Below are 27,508 nucleotides of genomic sequence, written 5' to 3'. Positions count from 1 at the left end.
ATAGGGTGCCTCCTTTTTCTTTCTTTTGTGAAAAGTTTCCTGTACCTGTGAGAAGATCAAACAACCTCTGATGGGTCAAGCTTACTTAAAATTGGAGTTCATAAATATAGGCATGCAGCAGGCAGTACCCGCATATGTATTCGGAGAATGGTTACCTAGCTATCCCAATAAAAAGTGTTACTAAAATTGAACACAGTATATTTTGCGCCACTAAAGCACTGACCTTAAGAGGTAATTTGTACAATTGAAATTTAATGATCTGGCCCTTTACTTAAAGGAATTTTAAAAAGGGAGAAAATGCAGTTAGGCTTCACAACTGTGCTGGTCACCATCATTAAGTTCACAGTGAATCCAACAATCCAAAAAATGTCATCAGCAAAATAGTGCAACAGGTCTTGCAACATGTACTGAGGTGGTTGAAAAAGAATCCCTGTAGTTATATGGGGTGCCTGCTTCCATATAAGCATTCAAATCTTCCAACTGACAGAACTTTTCAAAATTAGCATATCCAGATTTTCAAGAGGATTGTATGAGACGACACCAAAAGCCAGAAACGTTCTGCCATGTTTGTTCAGCTGGTAATTCGGAATTTGAACGTACCTGTTTATATTACTGTTCTGTGTTAGTTACTGGATCTCATCTGAAGCAGTGATGGGGTCTTATAATTAAAAGAATGAACTTGCATTTATATATCACCTTTCACAATCTCAAAAAAAAAAAAATCAAACTATACAGCAAATGAAGCATTTTTTAAAGTCACCCTGGCAATGAAGGAAACACAGCAGCCAATTTATGCAGCACAGTTCTACAGACAAAAATGAGATAATGACAAAATGTAGTTTTAGTGGTGTTGTTCAAGGGACAAATATTGCCCCGTTGACTGGGGAGACCTCACTGCATTTCTTTAAATGGCCATAGGATCTTCTCTTTCCTCCTGGGAAGGTAGATGGACCCTCAACTTAATGTTTAATCCGAAAGGCGACCGGTCTAACAGTGCAACATTCCATCAGTATGACATTCCATCAGCACTGCACTGACGTGCCAAACTAGATGATGTGCTTAAATCTCTGGATTGGGACCGATTGACCTTCTGAATCAAGAGGCAAAATTATCACTGAGCAAAAGCTGACACTTTGGTTCAATATCCACAGGTTAGAGAAAAGAGCAGGGAGGGAAAGAGAAACTTACCCTTCTGTTCAAGATTCCCATTTCGCAATTCTTCTTCGAAATGTGTTTACGGTTGATACGTGTTATCGTATCAAAATTAGGAAATGCTCACATTTCCGGCCAAGTTAAAAAAATGCCATTAGTTGTGGTCCTGGAAAGCCACCAACAACTATGAATTAGAAATGCATTAGAAGCTGCTTCCTTTAAGGTCGGCGGGAAAGAAATAAAAAGCATGAATTTCAGTTTCCCATTCTAAATTCAATATTTCTATGACCCTTAACAGTTATCATTATGTGGTGATCCAAGAAACTTTTTTTTTAAAAATCGATCATGCATTAGAAACAGTTTTTACATCTTTCATTGGTTCTCTGAAAGACAATTTTTCTCAAAATCTTCTTTTAAATCTCATTCAAATATTTAGCCACTTTTCTTTTAAATACTATTATGGATTCAGATCCACCCCAATTATTGCTAGAGAATTCCATGTCTGAAAAATAATCTGTGTAACAAGATTCACCCAGCCTCACATAATGACCACAGGTTTCCCAACGTTCTTAATAATTCTGAACACTTCCATCAGGTCTCCTCTTAATCTGCTCTGTTTCAATGAAAAGCTGCATCTACTTAGTAAAATTCTTCTGGATTATTTCCATGATGTTTATGCACTTCCTAAATTTGTTCACCCAAACTAGACACACTGCATAGGTTTGGTATTACCTGCTTTTTGTAAAATTCAGTTATAAAACCTAGAATTGCATATGCTTTTATAAAGAAAAGTCTCACTAGCTTGTTTTTCATTTTTGAAGATTTGTGCATCTGAACCTCCAGGTTTCTCTACTTGTAGTAAAGTTTTATCAGCTGGTGTGTTGTATAATGACACCTTATTCGCCCTTCAAAGCGTATTTCATTTCTCCACTTTAAATTTCACCTATTTATTTATTTGGCGAATGCAAAGTCCCTAAGTCAAGCAGTTTCTTCCGATCCTGCTGTGTGGATTGGCATCCACTGAGTCTCTGGATTGGACATTCTATGATGTGCTGCATAGTTTGCTCTCTCCCACATAGGGGGCTGGCATTAATGCTCCATCTGTAAAGATTGGCCAAGCAGGTACCATGGCCGATCCTGAATATGTTGCGGGTGCACCACTCTTTCAATGGAAGGTCAAAATCAGGCAGCTTTGAGTTGGGTTTGAGACCAGGTATTTGTTTGTTATGTCCAATAATTCCCATCCATTTGTTCAGGTGGAATTTACTTTGAAGTCCTGTGTGGGAGGGATTTTCCAGATTGGCTTCTTGATGTGAATCGTACCTTGGGTAGGCTGAATAAGTCAGTATGAAGTGGTAGGTGGGGGGCATCGCAAACTATTTCTATCATTTTGTGGGTTGTTGCAAGTTGGTGGGGAGGAGTGATGTTTGCTGGGTCAGGGATCCAAGGGAGTGGTGTTGAGTGTAATGTTCTAGTAATAATATGCATGGTAGTATTCAGCTGGGTGTTAACTATGTGCGTCTGTCTGGTGATCTTGGGCAAACAGAGGCACATTATTCTGCTACTGAGCATGAATGCATGAGTACGGAGATTCGGAGGGTGATGTTGACTAGTTTGGAGATAGAGTTATTTCTGGTCTTGGTCTCGGTTGCAGTTGTTTTTCGATGTTTCCAGAAGGTTATTGTCCTATCTAAGGTCGCTCCGAGGTATGTTGGTGTTGGGTAGTGATTTAACTTATATCCATTCGTTTGGATGTTAAGCTCTTTGTTGGCTTTTGCATTGTACAGATGGAATAAACTGGATACTGTTTTTGCAGGGCTTGGCTTGAGTCGCCATGTGTTGTAGTATTATTCATGTTTTGACAAGAGGTCCAGTCCAAGGTGTCAAAATCGGGGGCTTGTGTTGAGAGGCAAATGTTGTCGGCATTTTCATGAGGTAGTTTTTGGAAGATCTTGTGTGCCCAAGTTGAACAGGGTTGGAGCCAGTACTGTTCATGGGGAAGACTATTGGTTTGTCTTTTCCATGTACTTTTTGCCTGTCCAAGGTGAACTCCGAAACTTTTACCAATGTGTCAAATTGTGTCTTAGGCAGCTGTGAGGCCGAGGAACACAGCATCTGTCTTCAAAAGCAGTAAGGGCTGGTACATGTTCCCCAGTGCTGCAGTCCTTGCAGAAACCAGCTTGGTCGATGCTAAGGACTTCTCCTATGATTGGGGCTAAATACTGTAGGATGAGGCATTCAAGGATTATAGGATCAACAGGAGAGAGATTGACAATAGCTAGCTGCAAGCATGGGGTCTTTTACATGTTTTGGTATGGTAATGAATTTTGCTGTCTGCCGCTTCTTTGGAATGGAGTGGGAATTTATGATCATCATGTAAAACCAGGTCAGCCAGGTAAGAGATCGAAGCCCCAGGTATTTCATAAATTCTGGTGCAATATTGTCATATCTTGCTGCTGTGCCACACTTCAAGCCCTGTAGAACTTTCTGCAAACTCAAAGGGGACAGGAAGGGGCTCTTGTGTTGGTGTTGGTGTACTCTTAGTTCACCCTGGAGGTTTCTTTTGGTATTTTTGTCAAGGTTGCCTTAGTTCTGACAAGCAAGTGGCTGGAAACATGGTTGGGAGTAACTGAGGGCCGGTTTTGAATGGGTGGCTTTTGAGCTGCTCCAAGAAGACCGAGTGTGCGAAGTTTAGCTCTGCTATGGCTTTCTCCCACTTGGTGCGGAATGTGGCATTGAGGATTTGATTTGCAGGTCTTCTGCCTCTAGGTCCCGTGATGCTTCATATATCCTTAGGAGTGCAGCACTCTCTTCATCTAAGCATGGGATAGAGAAGGGTTGGTCGCCTCGGGAAATTGCCGTGCAGGGTGTTTGGTAGACGGAGCCACAAAGATGGTTGTGTGCTTCCTCAACAGTGAGGTTTCGTAATTTCACTGTATCTTCTTTTTTTTTTAAATTTAGAGTACACAATTCTTTTTTTTCAATTAAGGGGCAATTTAGCATAGCTAATTCACCTACGCTGCACACCTTTGGGTTGTGGGGCTGAGGCCCATGCAAACATGGGGAGAATGTGCAAACTCCGCACGGACAGTGACCCGGGGCCGGGATCCAACCCGGGTCCTCGACACCGTGAAGCAGCAGTGCTAACCACTGCGCCACCATGCCGCCCCGGCTTCACTGTATCATGTCCAGTTGGCTTTCCGAGAGATCCATCGCATCTTCTTGGGGCGGTTGACTACTGGTGCACGTTGGCCTATATGAACGAGTAAAGGACACTGTCATTCAAGACAAGACTCTGTGCAGGGTGGGGAGTCCAATTAAGAGAACTGACCCAGCACAGGTCAAGAGGGTAATCACAATGCCAACTGGCTGAATGGAATGGTTCCTTGCTGTTTGGGGTCGTGTAGAAGTGTCAGATCATTCCTGGACGTCCACTGTGCAAGCCCTTCACCGCCACTGTCCAGTACTGGGTATCCCATTCTGAATGGTGGCTGTTAAATGTCCCCCACATGGATGGTTGAGTAGCGGAGAGTGGGCAAGACTTGCAGTTCCCAGCTGGTTTGGGGGGCTTGCAGACATTGGCGATGTGGAATCCACCAACCGCTCAGGCGTCAGAGAAAGTGGCTGTTGCCAGATGATTTGCTTCAGCAATGTCGGATCGGACAAAGGTGGCATGGCCATGTTTGGCATTAGGGTGGTAGCACAGGAGGTCGCAGCCTTTGATGGAATAGTGGTCTGCTTCTTCTGTTCGGATGTGGATTTCTGGCCGGCAAATGATTTCAATGGAGTGTTGAGCAGCGAGGACTTCAATGAGGGTTTGTTTGACTGCCAACAGGCCCTCAACATTGAGTTGGAGGATCCAGATAGAGGGCCTACTGCAAGGTAATCTTGGGGCAGTTTTTAACTAGTCCTTTCGGCTTTGGGATTTGCCTAGTTTTCCTTGTGTGGTCTCTTCTCATGAAGCTTTTTTTGGAATTTAGTCTGCTGGTAGGATCATTAGCTTCCCCAAGCAAGCCTGGGTACTGGTGGGGGGCGCGACTTGAACACTGATCCATTGATCCTGACTTGACATCTGTCAATCTACTAACATATGTCCTATGAACTCCAAAGATCTCCACTTCTGATCTTACACAAAGAAATCATTTGGTCTCGAGCATTAATGGGAACAAACTATTCATGTGCATTAACCCAACTGTCATTTATTTGACTCCGGATATTGCTGCACAAATTCCTCACAGGAATTAAATGAAAATGAAAATCGCTTATTGTCACAAGTAGGCTTCAATGAAGTTACTATGAAAAGCCCCGAGTCGCCACATTCTGGCGCCTGTTCGGGGATATCTGATGTCCAACATCTTCAGCTGTTTCATCAATAATTTTCCTTCCATCATAAGATCAGAAGTGGAGATCTTTGCTGATGATTGAACAGTTCAGTTTGATTTGCAAGTCCTCAGATAACAAAAGTCTGTGGCCAAGATGTGGACAACATTCAAGGTTGGGTTGATAATATTCATGCCAGATAGCAGAAGCAATGAGTTTCATAACAACCACTCTTCAACATTCAATGTCATTACCATCGTTGAATTTCACCATCAACATCCATGGGGTAAACAATAATCAGAAATACCAACCACAAGTTGTGTAGCGATAAGAAAGAGTCAGAGGTTGGGAATTCAACAAGTAACTCACTGATTTCTCAAAACCTTTCTGCCATCTACATGGTGCAAGTTAGGAGTGTGATGGAATACTCGATGAGTGCAGACAGATCCAACTATACAAGAAGCTCAACGCCATTCAGGGCAAACCGCCCACTTAATTGGCACCCTACCCACCATCTTAAAATAATCACTCCCTTAACCACTAATGCACTTTGCTGCAGTGTCCACCATATATAGGACACCTTACTGCAACACATCAAGACTTCTTTGACAGCGCCAAATCATCATACCTACTGCCTGAAACACTAGCAGTAGCTAAATGAGAATACAATCATTCCAAGTTTACCTCCTAATCACACACCATCCTGACATATCGTTGTTCCTTCATCACTGCTGGATCAAAATCCGGAAACTCCCTACCTAGCATCAATATGGATATACCTACAGCACACAGCTGTAGAAGATCAAAAAGACAGTGGATTACCACTAAATTGAGGAAAATTAAGGACAGAATTTATCTGGCTTTGCCCACACCCTCTGAACTTTAAAAAAAATATATCATGGTCAGAAAACATTTTTTATACATTAGGTGCATTAGATAATAATATTGTTAAAATGGAGTTTTAATCCTGTCAAAGTGGAGGAAGAAGGAAACAATTGAGGAGGGAAAACATTCTACAATTAGGAAAGAATGAATTAGTGCAGGTGCAGGGTAGTGTGCAAGGTGCTGTGATTTCAACAAAGTGGGATGTAAAGAAGCGGAGATACACATAGTTTCAGCTTATAAATGACAAAATGAGAACTAATCAGAGCACTGTGAATATAGAGAAACAAGAATGGTCGCAACAGAAAGGCTGAAGGCTACAGGTAGATGAAGGATCATTATCAAGTGACAAATTATTTCCTCCAACCTGTCCTTGAATGGAAGAAGTATGAGAGGAGTTTCTGCAGCTACAGGATTAGCATTAAAGCCCAGGATGAACATAGGTTAAGGTGTTTGGCACACCAGGAGAGACAAAGTCTTCTTAGAGGCAAGTTATCTACAGGCGAGATGCGAGTGTTCCACTTGAAGTAAAGGGAGATACTGAACACAAGAATGGGAAAAATGAAGAAAAACTAAAGATAAAACTAAACAGAAAAGAAAGTAACTTGTGTGAGAGAGAAGAAATTGCATCTTTGTGGAATTGAAAGTCTTCATTGCCTTATTTAAGAGCACGGAGATCAAGATTCTTCAATCCAAATATTGGCACATGGAGTGCTGGAAATTAGGAGTGTGGGAGTAATTTGCTGAATCATCAGCAATGAGAATTGGGAACAGCTGGATAATGAGTGGAGAAATCACTGATACGAAGAAATAAAGGATGTGAGAGGGGAAGAGGGGCAAAACTTTGGAGCTGTGAGAAAAAAATTGAGGATGAAACAGTAACCACAGCAGGTATATCAGCAGGGATATAGTGTTGAATGTAAGATAGGCAAATATATTTTTGCTGGGTGATCAAATGTTAGAACTTGAGCTAAAAATCTTGTAGATGTACAAGGCAACAACAAATAATTCACATGATTTGCTACCTCAACATATTACTTGGTAAAACTTGGTTAAGCTTCAGTGCCAATTCTAAATGGAGCTAAATGACCCTTTATTAATGCACTTGGACTTCCACAAATTTAAATATGATCACACAATTACAGGAAAGAGAATGTATCAACTGTGAAAAAGACTCAAAAGACAATCCACTAAGCACAGTAGCTGTATTCTTACTTTTCTGAATAGCATGAACATTCATTTCTACTTCAGTACTTCTTGCACTCGATTAAAAAAAAAAAAAAATTTGAATAACCAACATTTTAATGGGTGCAAATTTAACTAAAAGAGATCACAAAATTGACTGGAGTGGTTTGAAGCAGCAATTTACAAACTGTACAATATCAGACATTAAGTCTGGTACTTGTAGTGTAAGTCACTCTCCATCCAGATTTATGCTTAATAACTTCTGATTTGAAGTAGTCTTGCAACAAACCGTTGTGTCAAATGCTCCCTGATGTGACATTATCTTCTAATAACAGGTCGTGTCTCACTAACTTGATAGAGTTTTTCGAGGAGGTCACTAAGATGATTGATGCAGGTAGGGCAGTAGATGTTGTCTATATGGACTTCAGTAAGGCCTTTGACAAGGTCCCTCATGGTAGACTAGTACAAAAGGTGAAGTCACACGGGATCAGGGGTGAACTGGCAAGGTGGATACAGAACTGGCTAGGCCATAGAAGGCAGAGGGTAGCAATGGAGGGATGCTTTTCTAATTGGAGGGCTGTGACCAGTGGTGTTCCACAGGGATCAGTGCTGGGACCTTTGCTCTTTGTAGTATATATAAATGATTTGGAGGAAAATGTAACTGGTCTGATTAGTAAGTTTGCAGACGACACAAAGGTTGGTGGAATTGCGGATAGCGATGAGGACTGTCTGAGGATACAGCAGGATTTAGATTGTCTGGAGACTTGGGCGGAGAGATGGCAGATGGAGTTTAATCCGGACAAATGTGAGGTAATGCATTTTGGAAGGTCTAATGCAGGTAGGGAATATACAGTGAATGGTAGAACCCTCAAGAGTATTGAAAGTCAAAGAGATCTAGGAGTACAGGTCCACAGGTCATTGAAAGGGGCAACACAGGTGGAGAAGGTAGTCAAGAAGGCATACGGCATGCTTGCCTTCATTGGCCGGGGCATTGAGTATAAGAATTGACAAGTCATGTTGCAGCTGTATAGAACCTTAGTTAGGCCACACTTGGAGTATAGTGTTCAATTCTGGTCGCCACACTACCAGAAGGATGTGGAGGCTTTAGAGAGGGTGCAGAAGAGATTTACCAGAATGTTGCCTGGTATGGAGGGCATAAGCTATGAGGAGCGATTGAATAAACTCGGTTTGTTCTCACTGGAACGAAGGAGGTTGAGGGGCGACCTGATAGAGGTATACAAAATTATGAGGGGCATAGACAGAGTGGATAGTCAGAGGCTTTTCCCCAGGGTAGAGGGGTCAATTACTAGGGGGCATAGGTTTAAGGTGAGAGGGGCAAGGTTTAGAGTAGATGTACGAGGCATGTTTTTTACGCAGAGGGTAGTGGGTACCTGGAACTCGCTACCGGAGGAGGTAGTGGCAGCAGGGACGATAGGGACATTTAAGGGGCATCTTGACAAATATATGAATAGGATGGGAATAGAAGGATACGGACCCAGGAAGTATAGAAGATTGTAGTTTAGTCGGGCAGTATGGTCGGCACGGGCTTGGAGGGCCGAAGGGCCTCTTCCTGTGCTGTACATTTCTTTGTTCTTTGTTCTTTGAATGGGAATCATGGGCTTTTACTCATGGTTCATATTCACAATTAAGCATAGAATGTATAGCATAGGAATAGGCCATTTGACCCAAGAGTCTGCATTTGCAGCCCCACCCAAGCCTCCTCCCACCCTATCGATTTTGCAAAGTTAAATGTTAAAGTATGTGCAAGGAGAGTACTTCAGAATGAGAGCGAGGGCTAAAATAGACGTCAGCCAGATCAGCCTTGATCTCTTTGAATGGTGGAGCAGGGCATTGAGTCAATCGAGCTAGTGGTCTACTCCTGCTCCTCAGTGCTGCAGAGCGAACACAAAAAGGAAGACCGCGAGAGCGGGCGGGGCAAGAGGGCCCGAGAGCGGGCAGGGCGAGAGCGGGAGGGGCGAGCGGGGTGCCAGGGTGGGTGGGGCACGAAGGGGCAAGAGAGCGAACGAGGGGAAGAGCGAGAGCGCGCGAGGGGAAGAGCGAGAGCGCGCGAGGGGAAGAGCGAGAGCGCGCGAGGGGAAGAGCGAGAGCGCGCGAGGGGAAGAGCGAGAGCGCGCGAGGGGAAGAGCGAGAGCGCGCGAGGGGAAGAGCGAGAGCGCGCGAGGGGATGAGCGAGAGCGCGCGAGGGGATGAGCGAGAGCGCGCGATGGGGAAGAGCGAGAGCGGGCGAGGGGGAAGAGCGAGAGCGAGAGCGGGCGAGGGGGAAGAGCGAGAGCGAGAGCGGGCGAGGGGGAAGAGCAAGAGCGGGCGAGGGGGAAGAGCGAGAGCGGGCGAGGGGAGGGCCAGCCCGGGCGAGGGGAGGGCCAGCCCGGGCGCGGGGAGGGCGAGAGCGGGGAGGGCGAGAGCGGGGAGGGCGAGCGCGGGGAGGGCGAGCGCGGGGAGGGCGAGCGCGGGGAGGGCGAGCGCGGGGAGGGCGAGCGCGGGGAGGGCGAGCGCGGGGAGGGCGAGCGCGGGGAGGGCGAGCGCGGGGAGGGCGAGCGCGGGGAGGGCGAGAGCGGGGAGGGCGAGAGCGGGGAGGGCGCGAGGCCGACGAGGGAGCGAACGGGCGCGGGGCCGACGAGGGAGCGAGCGGGCGTGGGGCCGACGAGGGAGCGAGCGGGCGCGGGGCCGACGAGGGAGCGAGCGGGCGCGGGGCCGACGAGGGAGCGAGGCCAGGGGCCGACGAGGGAGCGAGACCAGGGGCCGACGAGGGAGCGAGGCCAGGGGCCGACGAGGGAGCGAGGCCAGGGGCCGACGCGGGAGCGAGGTCAGGGGCCGACGAGAGAGTCAGGGGCCGACGAGAGAGTCAGGGGCCGACGAGAGAGTCAGGGGCCGACGAGAGAGTCAGGGGCCGACGAGAGAGTCAGGGGCCGACGAGAGAGTCAGGGGCCGACGAGAGAGTCAGCGGCCGACGAGAGAGTCAGCGGCCGACGAGAGAGCCAGGGGCCGACGAGAGAGCCAGGGGCCGACGAGAGAGTCAGGGGCCGACGAGAGAGTCAGGGGCCGACGAGAGAGTCAGGGGCCGACGAGAGAGTCAGGGGCCGACGAGAGAGTCAGGGGCCGACGAGAGAGTCAGGGGCCGACGAGAGAGTCAGGGGCCAACGGGGGAGCCAGGGGCCGACGAGAGAGTAAGAGCCGAGACAAAGACAGAGTTCTGAACAGTCATATGCTTCTCTCTCCACAGATGCTGCCACACCTGCTGAGTGTTTATTTTTGTTTAGCACTTTCTTTTTATTTTATAATACATTAAAGGGGTTTAGATATCTTTTTCAAACTGCTTGCACTGCAATTCTAAAGCTGTGCAGAGCTAATTCTTTCATAACATTTGGCACATTTTCCCTTTGAGATTCTTCAATTGAAAATTTCTAATAATGTGCTACGAATGATAAAATAACTAGTGTCTAGACAATGCCTTTAATCTTCAATTTAAAATATCACACCCATTCAAGTAGTTTGAGTGGTTTAATTTGTTACACATTAGGTAATTTTTTTATTGATGCAACCATGCTTTGCAAAATTAAACAAACATTACTTAGTGCATTCCTCAGAAGCAAAATACTGTCAATGTTTACAATTGTTTTTCAGGCCCCAGAATATATTTTTTGCATTGTTTAGGTCTTGTTTGGTTTTTTTGAAACATCATTCTCTTGGAACTGTATCAACAGAACCTAGGAGCCAAACATTGTGCAATATAAATTCCTTTCGTTGCCCTCATTTTAACAATTCACGGTTTTAAAAAGATTGCCTCCAAAAGCAGTACAGCAAATTAAATACACCTCCTGAATAGTTTCTATAGTTCTATGGAACAGCACGAGAACATTGTACATGCATGCTATGTAAAAATATGTTCCGTACTTGCGGCCTTTGCAAAAATTTACAGGATGTCATGCTGTCCCAAGTAATTTTAATTTTATTAATTTGTCCTAAAAGCTTTAAATGGTCCTTTAGCTTGCCTCAATGTATGATCAAATCTCCCCTTTTATCCATGGAATGCCAGCCTTAATAACACTTCAATATGGAACACTTTTTATTCATTGATCTCTTCTTTTGTGGAACCATAAGATTTTAGCACAGAAGTAATCTGTTCAGCACAATATGCTGCCTCTTTGCTAGAGCAAACCAAAACTTAATCAACCTGCCTTGAATCAAATATTTGCCTGCTTTCCATTACTTTGTTTGAAGAGCAGCAGAGTTCTCCAAGTGTGCTTTGCAACATATGTCCCTCAACCAACATCAGAATGGAGATCAGCAGCTACTGGTGTGCCGCAGGGATCAGTGCTGGGACCTCTGTTGTTTGTAGTATATATAAATGATCTGGAGGAAAATGTGGGTGGACTCATTATTAAGTTTGCGGATGACACAAAGATTGGCGGAGTTGCTGATAATGCCGAGGATTATCAGAGAATATAACAGGATAGAGAGAGATTGGAGACTTGGGGACAAAAATGGCAAATGGAATTTAATCTGGACAAGTGCGAGATGATGCATTTTGGAGGATCAAATCTAGGTATGAATTATACTGTAAATGGCAGAACCCTTCAGAACATTAACATAGAGTAATCTGGGTGTGCATAATCACAGTTCCCTAAAAGTGGAAACATAGGTGGCCATGGTGATTAAGAAGACATATCAGCCGGGGCATCAACTACAGGATTTGGAAAACCATGATGCAGCTATATAAAATCTTGGTTCGGCCGCACTTGGAGTACTGCATGCAGTCCTGGTCACCACATTATCTGAAGGACGTGGAAGCTTTGGAGAGAGTACAAAGAAGATTCATCAGGGACTTCTGGTGCCGGCGGCGGCTATGAAGGAGTAAGTCGCACATCTGGTGGCTTCCGCTCTGGTTGGACCTTTGGACCTTTCCCCCGGACTTTTTTCCATTTTAAACGGTAAACTCGAAGGCCGAGGCAATTGGGCACTGTTTCCACGTATCGGTGTATGGAGGAAAGAACCAGAAGTGCACGAAAAGGCAGAAATAGCAAGATAGGCAAGAGCTGTGCTGAAGCTGCAGGAGGAGACAGTATGGCCGAGGACCGGACCCCTGGGGTGTCGGTGCAGCAATCAATGGAGCAGTTGATGCAGGTCATCCAGGACGGCTTTGCCAAGCAGAAACGTGACTGTCTGGACCTGATTAAAGAGTCGATTGATCGGCTGGAACACAGATTGGACGCCCAGGATCGGGCGATCAAGAAGGTTGAGAAGGCACTGGCTGAGCAGGAGGAGCATCAAACAGCGGTGGAGCTGGAGGTGGGGATGCTGCGACACCAGTAGAAAAGGCTTCTGGAGAAGGCGGAGGACACAGTTACCAGCGCCCCCAAACTTGTGCCCATGCAAGAAGCCGATTCCATACGCACCTATGCCGACTCCCCCCCCACCACCTGCCACTTCCTAATCATAGCTATGTTAGCTGCCCAGTAATAATTGCTGAAGTTCGGCAGTGCCAGCCCTCCCTCTCCCCGGTTCCGCTCCCGAATTACCCTCCTCACTCGCGGGAACTTGCCCCCCCATACGAAGCCCGCTATAACTTTATTGACCTGCTTAAAAAAGGACCGCGGAGTGAAGATGGGGAGACATTGAAATACAAACAGGAATCTCGGGAGGATCGTCATTTTCACCGTTTGGACTCTACCAGCTAGAGACAATGGGAGCCCATTCCATCTCCGGAAATCATCTTCCATCTGATCCACCAACCGGGCCAAGTTTAATTTGTGTAGCCGGTCCCAATCCCACGCCACTTGGATACCTAGGTACCTGAAACTGTCCCTTACCAATCTAAATGGCAGTTCCCCCAGTCGCCTCTTGCCTGGACCGCAAACATCTTTCTCTTCCCCATATTAAGCTTGTACCCCGAAAACCGGCCGAATTCTCCCAAAATTCCCATGATTTCTTCCATCCCCTCAATTGGATCTGAAACATACAGAAGCAGGTCGTCCACATACAGCGAGGCTGTGCCTCACCCCCTGGACCAGCCCCTTGAAGCCCTCCGAGCAATTGCCAGCAGCTCTGTAGCCAGCGCAAACAGCAGTGGGGAGAGGGGGCATCCCTGTCTCGTCCCCCGGTGCAGTCTAAAATAGTCCGAAGTCGTCCTGTTCGTCCGTACACTTGCCACAGGAGCCTGGTACAGCAACCTGACACAGTCAATAAAGCCCCTCCCAGAACTAAATAATCCCGGTCAAAAGCTTTCTCCACATCCATCGCGACCACTATCTCCACCTAACTACTTTCAGGGAGCATCATGGTCACGTTTAACAGCATTCTTACATTGGCCACCAGCTGCCTGCCCTTAACGAACCCTGTCTGATCCTCCACAATGACGTTCGGGACACAATCCTCAATCCTGGAGGACGGAATTTTGGCCAGCACTTTGGTGCCTACGAAAATCGGCCTATATGACCCACATAGTTCCAGGTTCTTGTCCCGTTTCAGGATAAGCAAACTCGTGGCCTGTGACATCGTCTGGGGCAGAACCCCCCTTTCCCTTGCCCGCTTAAACACTTTCATCAGCACCGGTCCCAATATCCCGGAGAACTTTTTATAGAACCCCGCTGGATACCCGTCCGGTCCCGGGGCCTTACCCGACTGCATGACCTTCAAGCCCTCCACTATCTCTTCCAACCTGATCGGGGCCCCCAGCCCTCCTACCAGCTCCCCGTCCACCTTAGAAACATCAGCCCCTCCAGGAAATGCCTCATCCTCTCCGGCCCCGCAGGGGGTTCCGACCTGTACAACCTGGTGTAAAAATCCCGAAACGCCTTACTCACACTTGCCGAGTCCCCAAGTAAGTTCCCATCCCCTTCAATAACTTTTCCTATTTCTCTAGCTGTCTCCCTCTTTCTGAGCTGCTGTGCAAGCATCCTGCTGGCCTTCTCACCATGCTCGTATATCGCCCCCCTCGCCTTTCTGAGCTGCTCCATTGCCCTCCCTGTGGTTAACAAGCTGAACTCCGCCTGTAGCCTCCGCCATTCCCTTAAAAGCCCCATCCCTGGAGTCTCCGCGTACCTCCTGTCGACTTGCAGAATCTCTTACACCAGTCGGTCAGTCTCTACCTTATTATCCGTCCTGTCCCTGTGAGCCCGGATCGAGATCAGCTCAACGCTGCCTTCAGCACTTCCCAGACCACCGCTGCTGAGACCTCCCTCGTATCATTTACCTGCAGGTAATTTTGTATGCATTTCCTCAGCCTCTTGCCCACCGCTTCGTCCGCCAATAGCCCTACATCTAACCTCCATTGCGGGCGCTGATTGCTATCTGTACTAACCTGCAGCCAACCCAGTGTGGAGCATGGTCCGAGATCGTGATCGCCGAGTACCCCGTGTCCACCACCCCTGCCAGCAAGGCCCTACCCAAAACAAAGAAATTGATCCGAGAGTATACCTTATGCGCGTGGGAGTAGAAGGAAAACTCCTTCACCCTCGGCTGCCTAAATATCCATGGATCCCCCCCCCCACAATCTGCTCCATGAACCCTTTCAGTTCCTTTGCCATTGCTGGCACCCTGCCCTTTTTCGAGTTTGACCGATCCAGGCTGGGATCAATAGCTGTATTAAAGTCCCCTCCCATGATCAGATTGTGCGAGTCCAGGTCCGGTACCTTCCCCAACATCCTCTTTATTAATTCCACGTTATCCCAATTTGGCGCAGATACATTAACCAGCACTACCTTCATTCCCTCCAGCTTACCACTAACCATAATATACTGACCCACCACATCCAAAACTATTCCACACACCTCAAATATCACCCGCTTATTAATCAAGATCGCAATCCTTCTAGTCTTTGTATCCAGCCCCGAGTGACCTGACTGACCCAGCCTTTCCTCAATCTAACCGGGTCAACTATAAGGTGCGTCTCCTGCAGCATTACCACGTCCGCCTTCAGTCCCCTCAGGTGCGCGAACACACGTGCCCTCTTAACCGGCCCATTTAACCCTCGAACATTCCAAGTGATCAGCCTAGTTGGGCGGAAAAGCGCGCGCCCCCCCTTCCCCCCCGCCGATCAGCCATCCCATTTCTTGGGCCCGCCTCCAGTTCATGCGCCGCGCCTCCTCCGGTCCGCCCCCCGGCTGTCCCTGCCACCGACCTCTCTGTCCCTCCACAAGTCCCTCTCTCGTCAGCAGAACCGCTACCCCCCCCCCCCCTCCCCTAGCAACACTACTCTGAAACCTAACCCACATAATAAACTAAACATATGCCCCCCCCCCCCCCCACTGTGCTTCCGTGAGCTAGCTCACCCAGCTAGCTTGGTGGCCCCCGCCCCCGGCGCCAAAAAGTTTCCCACCTATTGTTCCCTCACTCCCCTCTCCCCCCGCTCATACAAACAAATTCCCTCATCTAACAATCCCCACACAATCACCCAGCTAAGAAAAAAACACCCACCAAAACCCAAACAAGCTCGTCTCCATCCCACAAAAGTGCACATCCACGAAAAAGACATTGCCAACATCCACCAAAAAGAAAACCCAAAAACGAAAAAAACATTTCCCCCCCCCCTTCTTAAACAGAACTCAAAAACGGAAGAGAAAAAATAAGAGGAAAACCCCCCCAAAAAGGGCCCAATATAAGCCAACAGGTTGCATCAAAGTTTGAGAGTTCTCAGCCCCCCAACAGTCCTTTTCTTTTTGCGAAGTCCAGCGTATCTTCGGGCGACTCAAAATAATGATGCTGGTCCTCATATGTGACCCAAAGACGAGCCGGATACAGCAGCCCAAACTTCACCTGTTTCTTGAAGAAGATTGACTTTACTTGGCTGAAGCCTGCCCTTTTCCTAGCCACCTCCACACTCTGGTCCTGGTACACCTGCAGGATACTGATGTCCCATTTACAGCTCCGCGTTCGCTTGGCAACCGGAGGAATACATCCCTTGTCCAGGAACCTGTGGAATCTCACCACCATTGCCCTCTGAGTGTCCCCCGTTCGCAGCTTCCTCGCAAGCGCTCTATACGCCCTGTCCACCTCCAAGGGTCGGGAGAATGTCCCCTCCCCCAGCAGCTTTTCGAACATACCCGCTGCGTATGCCCCAGCATCAGCTCCCTCGGCCCCATCCGGGAGCCCGACAATTCTTAAGTTCTGCCGGCGGGACCTATTCTCTAGGCCGTTCCCGCCGGCGCGGTACTCCACCAGCCCCGTGGTGGTGGCGGCCTTGAGAGTCTGGGGGCAATGGAGGACCCAGGTGGGAGCATCGGTCTGGTCCCCAATTTGCGATAATCACCGGTTTGCCCCGGGGAGGATGGATGGGTGGTTCCGAATATGGTGGAGAGCGGAGATTGAGAGGATGGGGGGTCTTGTTCATAGAGGGGAGCTTTCCGAGTATGAGGACTCTGGAGGAGAAGTTTGCATTGGCGGGGGGAAATTAATTTCGATATCTGCAGGTGTGGGACTTTCTGCACAGACAGGTACCAACCTTCCCACTCCTGCCGCTAAGGGGGATTCAGGATAGGGTGGTTTCTAGAGGGTGGATTGGTGAGCGGAGTGTTTCTGACATTTATAAGGAGCTTATGGGATCAAAGGAGACGCAGACCGAGGAGCTGAAGCGAAAGTGGGAGGAGGAGCTGGTGGGATAGATGGAGGATGGTCTATGGGCGGACGCGTTGAGCAGAGTCAACGTGACCGCAACTTGTGCTAGACTCAGCCTGATTCAATTCAAGGTCGTCCACCGGGCCCACATGACAGTAGCCCTGATGAGCAGATTCTTTGGGGTGGAGGATAGGTGCGCAAAATGTGCAGGAGGACCAGCGAACCATGTCCACATGCTTTGGGCATGTCCAAAGCTGAGGGGATTTTGGCAGCGGTTTGCGGACGTCATGTCCAAGGTATTAAATACAAGGGTGGCATTGAGTCCAGAGGTGGCGATTTTCGGGGTGTCGCAGGATCCGGGAATCAAGGAGGAGAAAGAGGCAGATGTTCTGGCCTTTGCTTCCCTGGTAGCCCGGAGGCGGATATTACTAGCATGGAGGGACGCAAGGCCCCCAAAGTCGGAGACCTGGCTATCGGACATGGTGGCTTCCTCTGCATGGAGAAAATTAAGTTCACCATGAGAGGGTCACTGTTAGGGTTCGCCCGGAGGTGGCAACCATTCATCGACTTCTTCGCGGCGAATTAATCGTCAGCAGAAGAGAGGGGGGGGTTAGGTTAGTGTAGAGTCGGGGGTTAATTAATGGTGGGACCTGTGGGGGAGGGAGGTGGTATTTGCACTATGTTTATATTTGTATGTACATTGTTTATATTGCTGCTGTTACAATGCCAAAAAAAACCTCAATAAAATGTTTATTAAATAAAAAGAAGATTCACCAGGATGTTGCCTAGTCTCGAGGGTGTTGGCTATGAGGACAGGTTGGTTAAACTATGATTGGTTTCACCGGAAAGATAGAGGCTGAGGGGAGACCTGATAGATGTCTACAAAATTATGAGAGGCATGGACAGGGAGGATAGTCAGAGGCTTTTTCCAAGGGTGGAAGTGTCAATTACAAGGGGGCACAGCTTCAAGGTGAGAGGGGGAAAGTTTAAGGGAGATGTGCGGGGTAAGTTTTTCACGTAGAGTGGTGGGTGCCTGGAACTCGCTGCCAGAGGATGTGGTGAAAGCAGGCACGTTAGCAAAATTTAAGAGGCATTTGGATGGGTACATGAATAGGGACGAAAGAGGGGTATGGACCGAGTAAGAGCAGAAGATTATTTTTTTTTGGTTTGGGCATCATGATCGGCGCAGGCTTGTAATGCCAAAGGGCCTGTTCCTGTGCTGTACTTTTCTGTGTTCTTTTATCACCTGGTCATTTAACTCATTCATGTTTGTAGAACCTGTTGTGTGCTGTCACGTTTCCTTATGTTACAACAGTAACTACAATTCAAAAGTACTTCATTGATTAAGGAGTATTTTGACATATTGAGATCATAAAAGGCATTATATAAACATAACCTCGTTTTTTTCTTATTTTGCATCAAAATATATCTAAAGCAGAAACAGGGAAATAAATTATAAAGGGACAAAAGATTAGATCCTCAATGAGTTTGAAGATGTAGATAAAATGGTGGCCATATAAATCACTCAAGGAGTAAGGCACTATATAAACATAAGGTCTTTTAATCTTATTCTGCACCAAAAGATATCAAAAACAGAAATAGGGAAATAAATTATGAAGGGACAAAAGACTAGATCCTTAATGAGTTTGAGGATACAGATAAAATGGTGTTCATATAAACCACTGAAGGAGTTAAGTAGAACTTCTCACACCCATAAACCTAAATGCTTCCATGTAATGCTGCACACAGGTGCAAAAATTTCTGTTAGCTGATTCGATTCCATTCTCACTTTATGCTCTGTGCACAAACAGCCCAGCAATCAAAAAAACTAACATTTTAGCTTCTCTCTCCCTGGTCCAGGGGAAAATACTATTTGCAATAAAATTGAAAATACAGCAATATATAAAACTTCCTGATTTGGCCCTCAAGAATACATGGCAATATAAGCATTCATTAAAAGAAAACGTTGGAATTAATGTTTCAGGTCGATGATCTTTCAATAAAATGGTTTAGTTGAAAGTTCATCGATCTAAAGCATTAAATTTGTTTGCTCTCCACAGATGCTGCTGGACGTGTTGAATATTTCCAGCATGTTTTCCTTATATTTCAGATTTCCATCACCTGAAGTATTTTGCTCTATTGCAGAATCTTTAAATCAAAACTGCAGCGTTAATTTAATTAGCCAAATTTAATTAGATCCTGCCTGTGACGTAAAAAATATTCATTCTAATGAAGTATTTCCTGCAAGAGAGGAGCACTCGACATTTATTGGTTGGCGCAAGAGCAAATTTCCTAATATGGGGTATAAAGAAAATAGCGAAAACAAACAATACACCCAGGTATACATTATGTTTAAGGTTATGAAACAGCACAATTATGAAAACTTCCATTTCAAGGACCATGTCAAAAGCATATGCCATGTTTAACAAAAATGCTTAATGCCATTGTGTTATTACAAAGCCATACAAGAACATGACAGACAATACTCACCCCCTTTATTTCCATTCTCTTCATCCTGACAAAAATAAATTATATAACAGTTACTTGTGTAGTGTTCAATTTCCAAACAAAACTAATGTTAATAAATAACAGGACTTTAGAAGCTTTTATCGTGGTTTTAAATCCACAAAAACAAACTGATATTCCAAAGAGCACAGCACAGAATCTTCATAATAGGCTACTTCCCACTATTTCCAAATCAAGTTTCAAACCTCAACTTCAGTAGAGGTCAAGTCCTTTGTGATAAGGTGACTTGGAACTCTATATGCAATTATCAGCTAATCCAAAAACAGCAAGGATAGAACTTTTGAAATGCTTTGGTCCAATTGCAACGCTCCTTGATGCAAAAAACAGGATTTTCTTTTTAATATATAGAGTAGGTCATGCCTGACAAACCTAATTTTTTTTTTTTTTTTTGAAGAGATGATTACGTACAGAGAAATGCATGTCATTTATATGGACTTTCAAAGGAGACTTGATAATGTCCCTTAAAAGAAATCATTTAACTACTGAAGTAGAAGGGAAATTATTGACCTAGTTAGAATAGTGGCTTACTGAAAGAAGAGCAGGGATAGCGTACAATATGCTAATTGGTAGGATGTGACTAGTGGTGCCCAGCAAGGATATCTTGAGGCCTCAACTATTCACTGCATTTATCAATGACTCAGATGATCTAGTAGAAAGTCACATATCAAGTTTGTCAATGACACAACGATAGACAGGTGGAAGCATAAAATCACAAAAAGAGGTATTAATAGATTAAGTGAACAACTGTAGAAAATGGATTTCAATGTAGGCGAAACAGGTAAGTTGCTTTGGACCCAAGAGTCCTAAAACAAGGTGCATTCCAAATGGTGAAAAGATAGAAACAGTGGATGTCCAAAGAGACTCGGGGGTCCAGGAACACATAAAATCACAAATGTCACAAACATGTATTGGACAAATTCAACAGGGCCTATGGACTATAGGACATTAAAGGAGTACTGAGAGCAGATCTGAACACTATGCCTTATGGTACATTGGCTTTGGAAAGAGTGAAGCGTAGACTTACCAGAATGATGCATGGATTCCAACGACTAAATTACAAGGTGAGATTACACAAAATATGTTATGGAATTTAGAAAGTTAGAGGGTGATTTGATCAAAGTTTGGGATATTAAGAGGAGCAGAGGAAACAGATAGGGTAAATAGAGAAACTATTTCCACTGGGGTGTCTAGAACTAAGGGTCAGACTTTTCAGGAGGGAAATTAAGAAACATAAAGGATAGCACAAGTTCGGAACCCTGTGTAAATGGTAGTTGAGCCTAAATTATTAAGTTAAATCCGAGATGGATAGAGTTTTGTTAATCAAAGGGATCAAGAGTTAAAAAACAAAGGCAGATATACGGAGCTAAATTGCAGATAAACCATGATCCCATGGAATGGCGTAGCAGGCCCCATCAGTGCTAATGCCTCAATGTCTAACAAAGAATCCAAAAATAGAAACTCTAATGGTGAAAAATAAGCAGGAACTACAAAAGGAGTTTGTAACTTGACCTACAAACTGTAGCAAAATTGAGAAATTGATCCATTTCAACATAGGAGCAACATTCACCTTGGATGCCACTTTTGACAAATGCCAAGTACAAAACCAATCAAATAAAGTTAACTTTAATCAGGATACTGAATGAAGCATACTTCATAGTTTGAATCTTCAATTAAACCTTGAACTAAAAGGTTAAATAAATTGTTAACATCCATAAGCTTTAAAGTACTACAACATCAATAGTCATTATATTTGAATAAAGCATTAAAATGCTATGGATGCAGACTTCCGGTGGGGTGGGCGAGCAGGGCGGCCACAAAAAAAAAAAGAGCTCCCGCCAGTAGCCGCGATTCGCGGCGATTTCGGGGAAATCCCCGAGACCCCACGCACTCCCCAACTATCGTCGGCCTTTGGGGCCGCCACGAGCAGCCAGCGGGGCCGGCTTAAAAGCCGGCGAAGATCCCCGCGCGGGTGTCGGGCGGCGGAGGCTGAGGCGCCGGGCCCGGCAGGTCGGAGCAGCGGGGGCGGAGCTTCGAAGAGGTCGAGGCGGCAGGCCCGAGGCCCGAGTGCCATGTAGGGAGGGTGCTCCACGTCGGATGGCTCCCATCTAGGAAGAAGAAGGTTGAAGCCTGGTCCCAGGTGAATGTAGAGGAGAAAGAAAGAAGATTTATGGAAGTTTGGTAAGAAAGGAAAGAAGATAAAAAACAATAAGCCGCTAAAAGATGCGAAAAGCAGGGTCAAAGAAAGGAGGAAACGCGGGTTCGCCGCTGAAGGAGAAGATGAGCAAAAGCAAAAGTGTTGACAGGATGGCGGAAGCCGAACTGCAAGGCGGGACCGCACTACTTACGGTGGAGATGACCGAGGTGATGGTGGTGGAGCTGGAAAAACGTTTGGTGAGGCACATGGAGATCCTGAAGAAAGAGATGGTGGTCGTGGAGAGGTCATTGTTGGAGGAGGCACTCGGCTTGATCAGGGTGGAGGTGACAAAGGCATTGACCGAGGTGAGAGAGCAGGGCGAGAAGATGAAGGAGGTGGAGGAGGCCGTGACACGACACAGCGACCAGGTCACCTCGATGGGGGACGAGCTGCAGAGGGTGGTGGAGGTTAACAGAGGGCTCCGAGCAAAGCTGGAAGACTTGGAAAACCGCTCAAGGCGGCACAATTTGAGAACTGTGGGCTTGCCCAAAGGGACAGAGGGCCCAAGGCCAACGCAATACTTCGCTAAGAAGTTGGCAGAGCTGATGGGGGAGGGTGAGAACCCCACCCTGTACGAGCTAGACCGAGCTCATCGGTCATTAAGGCCGAAGCCCAAAGTGAACAAGCCGCCAAGGGCAGTAATTATCTGCTTCCATAAGTTTTGCATGAAGGAGAAAGTATTAAGCTGGGCGAAGCAGAAGCGTGAGGTGCTGTGGGATGGTACTGTGGTTCGGATCTACCAGGACTGGACGGTGGAGTTGGCAAAAAGACGAGCGGCGTTTGAGCAAGTGAAGGCGGCTTTGTACAAAAGGGGGTGCGATTTGGTGTGGTGTACCCAGCAAAGTTGAGAGTAACATATAAAGCCAAAGACTTATTTTGAGACAGCGGAGGCGGCTGAGGCGTTCGTGAAGGCAGAAGGCTTGGGACAGACGTGAAGAGCGGAACTGGAGGAAAGACTGTGGACTGTGTTTGAGCAGCTGGAAAATGTACAAATGTAACAACTTTCTTTTTACTGACTTGTATTGAAATTTGAAATTTACTTCTCTTTGCATTGTTACAGAGTTCAAATTAACGGCGTTCTGTGTTGCGACGGTTAAATGTTATGTTAGTGAATTGTAGGGGTTGGATTGTTGGGTTTGTTTTGGTGTTTCTTTCTCTGGGACTGGGTGGAAGGGGGAGAGAGGTATTGGCGGGGGGGGGGAGCCACCCGCTCTAGCTAACTAGAGTCAGTTAGTGAACGGGAGTGAGGTGAGAGGAGGACTGCGGACGTTGGAGCCTGGATAGCAGGCTTCAATGGGCCTACGAGGCGAGCAAGAGGGGGTGGAGGGAGGGATGTTGGGGGATGTTTTTGTAGGGGGGGTTCTTGGGAGGAGGGGGGGGGAAGGGGTTCGATGTTAACAATGGACAGGGGCGGGTCAGGCTTATGGGGCAGAGCCCGGTGGTATGGTGATGGTGGATAAGAAAGGTGGGGGGGGTGAGAGACCCCCAGTAAGGATAATCACGTGGAACGTGAGAGGGCTAGGAGGTCCGGTCAAGAGGTCAAGGGTGTTTGCACATCTTAAAAGTTTGAAAGCCGATGTAGCAATGCTGCAGGAGACTCACTTGAGGGTGAAGGACCAGGTGAGACTTAAAAAGGGCTGGGTTAGCCAAGTGCTTCACTCCGGATTTGATGGAAGGGCTCGAGTGGCAGCAGTGCTGGTCAGCAAAAGGGTACGCTTCCAGATGGAGAGGGTGGTGGCAGATCAGGGGGGTAGATATGTGATTGTGACAGGGGCATTGGAGGGGAGATTAGTGGCGCTGTTAAGTGTATACGGTCCCAATTGGGATGATGTGGGATTCGCGAGGAAGGTGGTTGGGGATATTCCCGACTTAGACACGCATGAGCTGATTGTGGGGGGGGACTGGAACCTGGTGCAGGAGCCAAGGTTGGACAGATCACGGCCACGCTCGCTGGTCCCATCAAGGGGGGCGAAGGCGCTGGCTGGGCTAATGGTGGAAATGGGAGGGGTGGACCCTTTGAGGTTTCTGCACCCGAGGGAACGGGAGTACTCGTTTTTCTCTGCAGTCCATAAGGTATACTCGCGGATCGACTTTTTTGTGGTGGGGAAGGCTTTGCTGGCTGGAGTCAAGGGGTCAGAATACTCTGCAATTGCAGTGTCAGATCACGCTCCACATTGGGTGGATAAGGTGCTAGAGAAGGGGGCAGCGCAGAGACCGGGGTGGAAACTGGATGTGGGGCTTTTGGGGAACCAAGTATTCTGTGAGAAAATTGAAAAGGTAATTAAGGAATATGTAGGTTTCAATTGTACGGGTGAGGTGTCGAAGGCAGTCGTCTGGGAGGCTCTAAAGGCGGTGGTGAGAGGTGAGGTAATTTTGTTCAAGGCTAGGGTGGATAAGGAGGAGAGGTTGGGGCGGCAGAGTGTAATAGATGAGATGTTGGAGGTAGACAGGAGGTATGCAGAGGATGGGGACCTGGCGAAGCTGGAAAAGAGGAAGGAACTACAGGCGAGCTTCGACCGACTGTCCACCAGGAAGGCGGTGCGCCAACTGAGACGAGCAAGGGGTGCAGTTTATGAACATGGAGATCAGGCGGGGTATGTTAGCAGGTCAGCTCCGGAGGGAGGCAGCGGCAAGGGAAATTCTTCAGGTGAAGGATAGGGCAGGGAAGTTGGTGGTGGCCCCAGTGCTGATTAACAAGGTTTTTGAGGCGTTTTATGAGAGGTTGTACAAGTCAGAGCCACTCGGAGGAGACCGTGAGATGCAGGAATTTCTCGATGGGTTGGAGTACCCGAGGCTAGGGGAAGGGGACAGGGCTACATTAGAAGGAGCAATAGTGGAGCAGGAGATAAAGGATGCGATTGGGAGGATGCAGTCGGGGAAGGTGGCAGGGCCGGATGGGTTTCCAGTGGAATATTATAAAAAATTTAAGGATAGGTTGGCACCCCTGATGGTGGGGATGTTGGAGGAGGCGATAGGGAAGGGGGTGTTGCCACAAACCTTGGGGCAGGCATCGATTTCCCTGTTACTAAAAAAAGATAAGGATCCGACGGAGTGTGGGTCGTATCGGCCCATATCACTTCTGAATGTGGACGTAAAAGTGTTGGCGAAGGTACTGGCGGGTAGGCTGGAGGAGTGCCTTCCGAAGGTAATAGGGGAGGATCAGACGGGGTTCGTGAAAGGGAGGCAGCTGTTTTCAAACATTAGGAGGGTTTTGAACGTTGTTATGGCACCGGCGGAAAGAAAGGAAACAGAGGTAGTTGTGGCATTGGACGCCGAGAAGGCGTTTGATCGGGTAGAATGGGGGTACCTGATGGCAGTGCTGGAGCGGTTTGGGATTGGACCAAGGTTTGTGAACTGGGTAAAGCTATTATATAAGGAACCGAAGGCGAGTGTCCGCACAAATAATATCAGTTCGAGATATTTCTCTCTCCACCGTGGGACGAGACAGGGATGTCCTATGTCCCCCCTGCTGTTTGCACTTGCGATTGAGCCGTTGGCCATCGCATTGAGAAGTTCGGGAGCATGGAAAGGAATAGTGCGGGGGGGATAGAGCATAGGGTGTCCTTATATGCCGACGACTTGCTGCTGTATGTGTCGGAGCCGAGTGCGTCGATAGGAGGAATATTGGAGCTACTGCAGGTATTTGGGTCTTTCTCGGGGTACAAGTTGAACCTGGACAAGAGTGAGTACTTTGTGGTGTCTCGGCCGGGGGTGGGGGCAGGGTTGGGGGGGCTGCCATTCCGTAGAGCAGGGACTCATTTTAGGTATCTGGGGGTGCAGGTTGCCCGGGAGTGGGGGAGGTTTTGCAGGTACAACATCACTAGTTTGGTGGGGAGAGTGAAAGCCAATCTGGCAAGGTGGGACGGCCTTCCTCTGTCACTGGCAGGTCGGGTACAGGCGGTTAAAATGAATGTGTTGCCGCGATTCCTGTTTATTTTTCAATGCCTACCGATATTCCTGCCAAAGACTTTTTTCAGGGAGATTGAGGGAAGAATTACCTCATTCATATGGGGAGGGAAGGTGGCCAGAGTGAGAAAGGTGCTGCTACAGTGGGGAAGGCAGGCAGAGGGTTTGGGTCTCCCAAACTTGTTGTGCTACTACTGGGCGGCGAATGTGGAGAAAGTGCGGAGCTGGGTCAGAGGGGTGGATTCTCAGTGGGTCAGAATGGAGGAGAGTTTGTGCAGGGGGTCGGGGCTGAAGGCACTTGCAACAGCGCCACTCCCGATAGCTCCGGGGAAATATTCAGGGAGTCCGGTAATAATAGCTTCATTGAAAATCTGGAGGCAGTTTCGCCAACACTTCGGGTTGGGTTTAGGGTCAAGGGAAATGCCGATTCTGGGGAACCACAGATTTGAGCCAGGGAGGTGGGATGGAAGTTTTCGGAAATGGGAAGAGAAGGGGATTAAGACGCTAAAAGATTTGTTTCAGGAATTCCCGAAGGTGGAGGAGCAGGAGAGGGCGGGACTGGGAGCACAGATTGAGATGGAGGAGGTGGTAAAAGGGATTGGGAGCATGCAGGCGGGGAAGGCCCCGGGACCGGACGGATTCCCGGTGGAATTTTATAGGAAATATATGGACCTACTGGCCCCGCTTTTGACGAGAACCTTGAATGAGGCCAGGGAAAGGGGGAAGTTGCCCCCGACTATGTCGGAGGCAACGATATTACTCCTTTTGAAGAAGGAAAAAGACCCGCTGCAGTGTGGGTCCTACAGGCCCATTTCCTTTTTAAACGTAGATGCTAAGCTCCTGGCCAAGGTGATGGCGACGAGGATAGAGGACTGTGTCCCGGGGGTGGTCCACGAGGATCAAACTGGGTTCGTTAAGGGGAGACAGCTGATCCCGAACATACGGAGGCTGCTAGGGGTGATGATGATGCCCCCACCAGAGGGGGAGGTGGAGATAATGGTGGCGATGGACGCCGAGAAAGCATTCGACAGAGTGGAGTGGGACTATCTGTGGGAAGTGTTGAGGAGATTTGGTTTTGGAGAAGGGTTTATTGGATGGGTACAGCTGCTATATAGGGCCCCGGTGGCAAGTGTGGTCACGAACAGGCAGAGGTCTGACTACTTCCGTCTTTATAGAGGGACAAGGCAGGGGTGTCCCCTGTCTCTGTTACTGTTTGCATTGGCAATTGAGCCCCTGGCCATAGCACTGAGGGGCTCCAGGAAGTGGAGGGGAGTACTCAGGGGAGGAGAAGAACACCGGGTATCATTGTATGCAGATTATTTATTGCTGTATGTTGCGGACCCAGTGGAGGGGATGCCTGAGATAATGCAGACACTCGGAGTTTGGGGAATTCTCGGGGTACAAATTGAATATGGGGAAGAGTGAGTTGTTTGTGGTGCATCCGGGGGAGCAGAGCAGGGAAATAGATGATTTACCGCTGAGGAAGGTAACAAGAGATTTCCGGTACTTAGGGATTCAGATAGCCAGGAGTTGGGGAACCTTACATAGGCTTAATCTAACACGATTGGTGGAACAGATGGAGGAGGATTTTAAGAGATGGGACATGGTGCCCCTGTCACTGGTGGGTAGGGTGCAGGCGGTCAAAATGGTAGTCCTCCCGAGATTCCTTTTTGTGTTTCAGTGCCTCCCGGTGATGGTCACGAAGGCTTTTTTCAAGAAAATCGAGAAAAGTGTCATGAGTTGTGTGTGGGCTGGGAAGACCCCGAGAGTGAG

At 47.5% G+C, this 27,508-nt stretch overlaps 1 protein-coding gene across 10 annotated transcripts in view; it reads right to left on the bottom strand.

Annotated features, from left to right (window-relative positions):
• The window catches only part of arhgap21a (Rho GTPase activating protein 21a), a 312,775-nt gene that overhangs the window by 159,566 nt on the left and 125,701 nt on the right, over positions 1 to 27,508 (bottom strand). For all 10 annotated transcript variants that reach the window (XR_011947721.1, XM_072508463.1, XM_072508459.1 and 7 more), the window contains one exon: positions 19,600 to 19,624. Coding sequence is in view for 5 of the 10 variants with exons in the window: in XM_072508463.1 (XP_072364564.1) it covers positions 19,600 to 19,624 (25 nt within the window). In the remaining 5 variants the exon portion in view is untranslated. Of the gene's footprint in view, positions 1 to 19,599; positions 19,625 to 27,508 lie in introns of those variants that run through there.

Source organism: Scyliorhinus torazame, chromosome 6, assembly GCF_047496885.1.
Source record: "Scyliorhinus torazame isolate Kashiwa2021f chromosome 6, sScyTor2.1, whole genome shotgun sequence".
In the NCBI taxonomy this organism is placed as follows: Eukaryota; Metazoa; Chordata; class Chondrichthyes; order Carcharhiniformes; family Scyliorhinidae; genus Scyliorhinus; species Scyliorhinus torazame.
The sequence above is the reverse complement of the archived record's forward strand: the minus strand, read 5'-3'. Positions and strand labels throughout refer to the sequence as shown.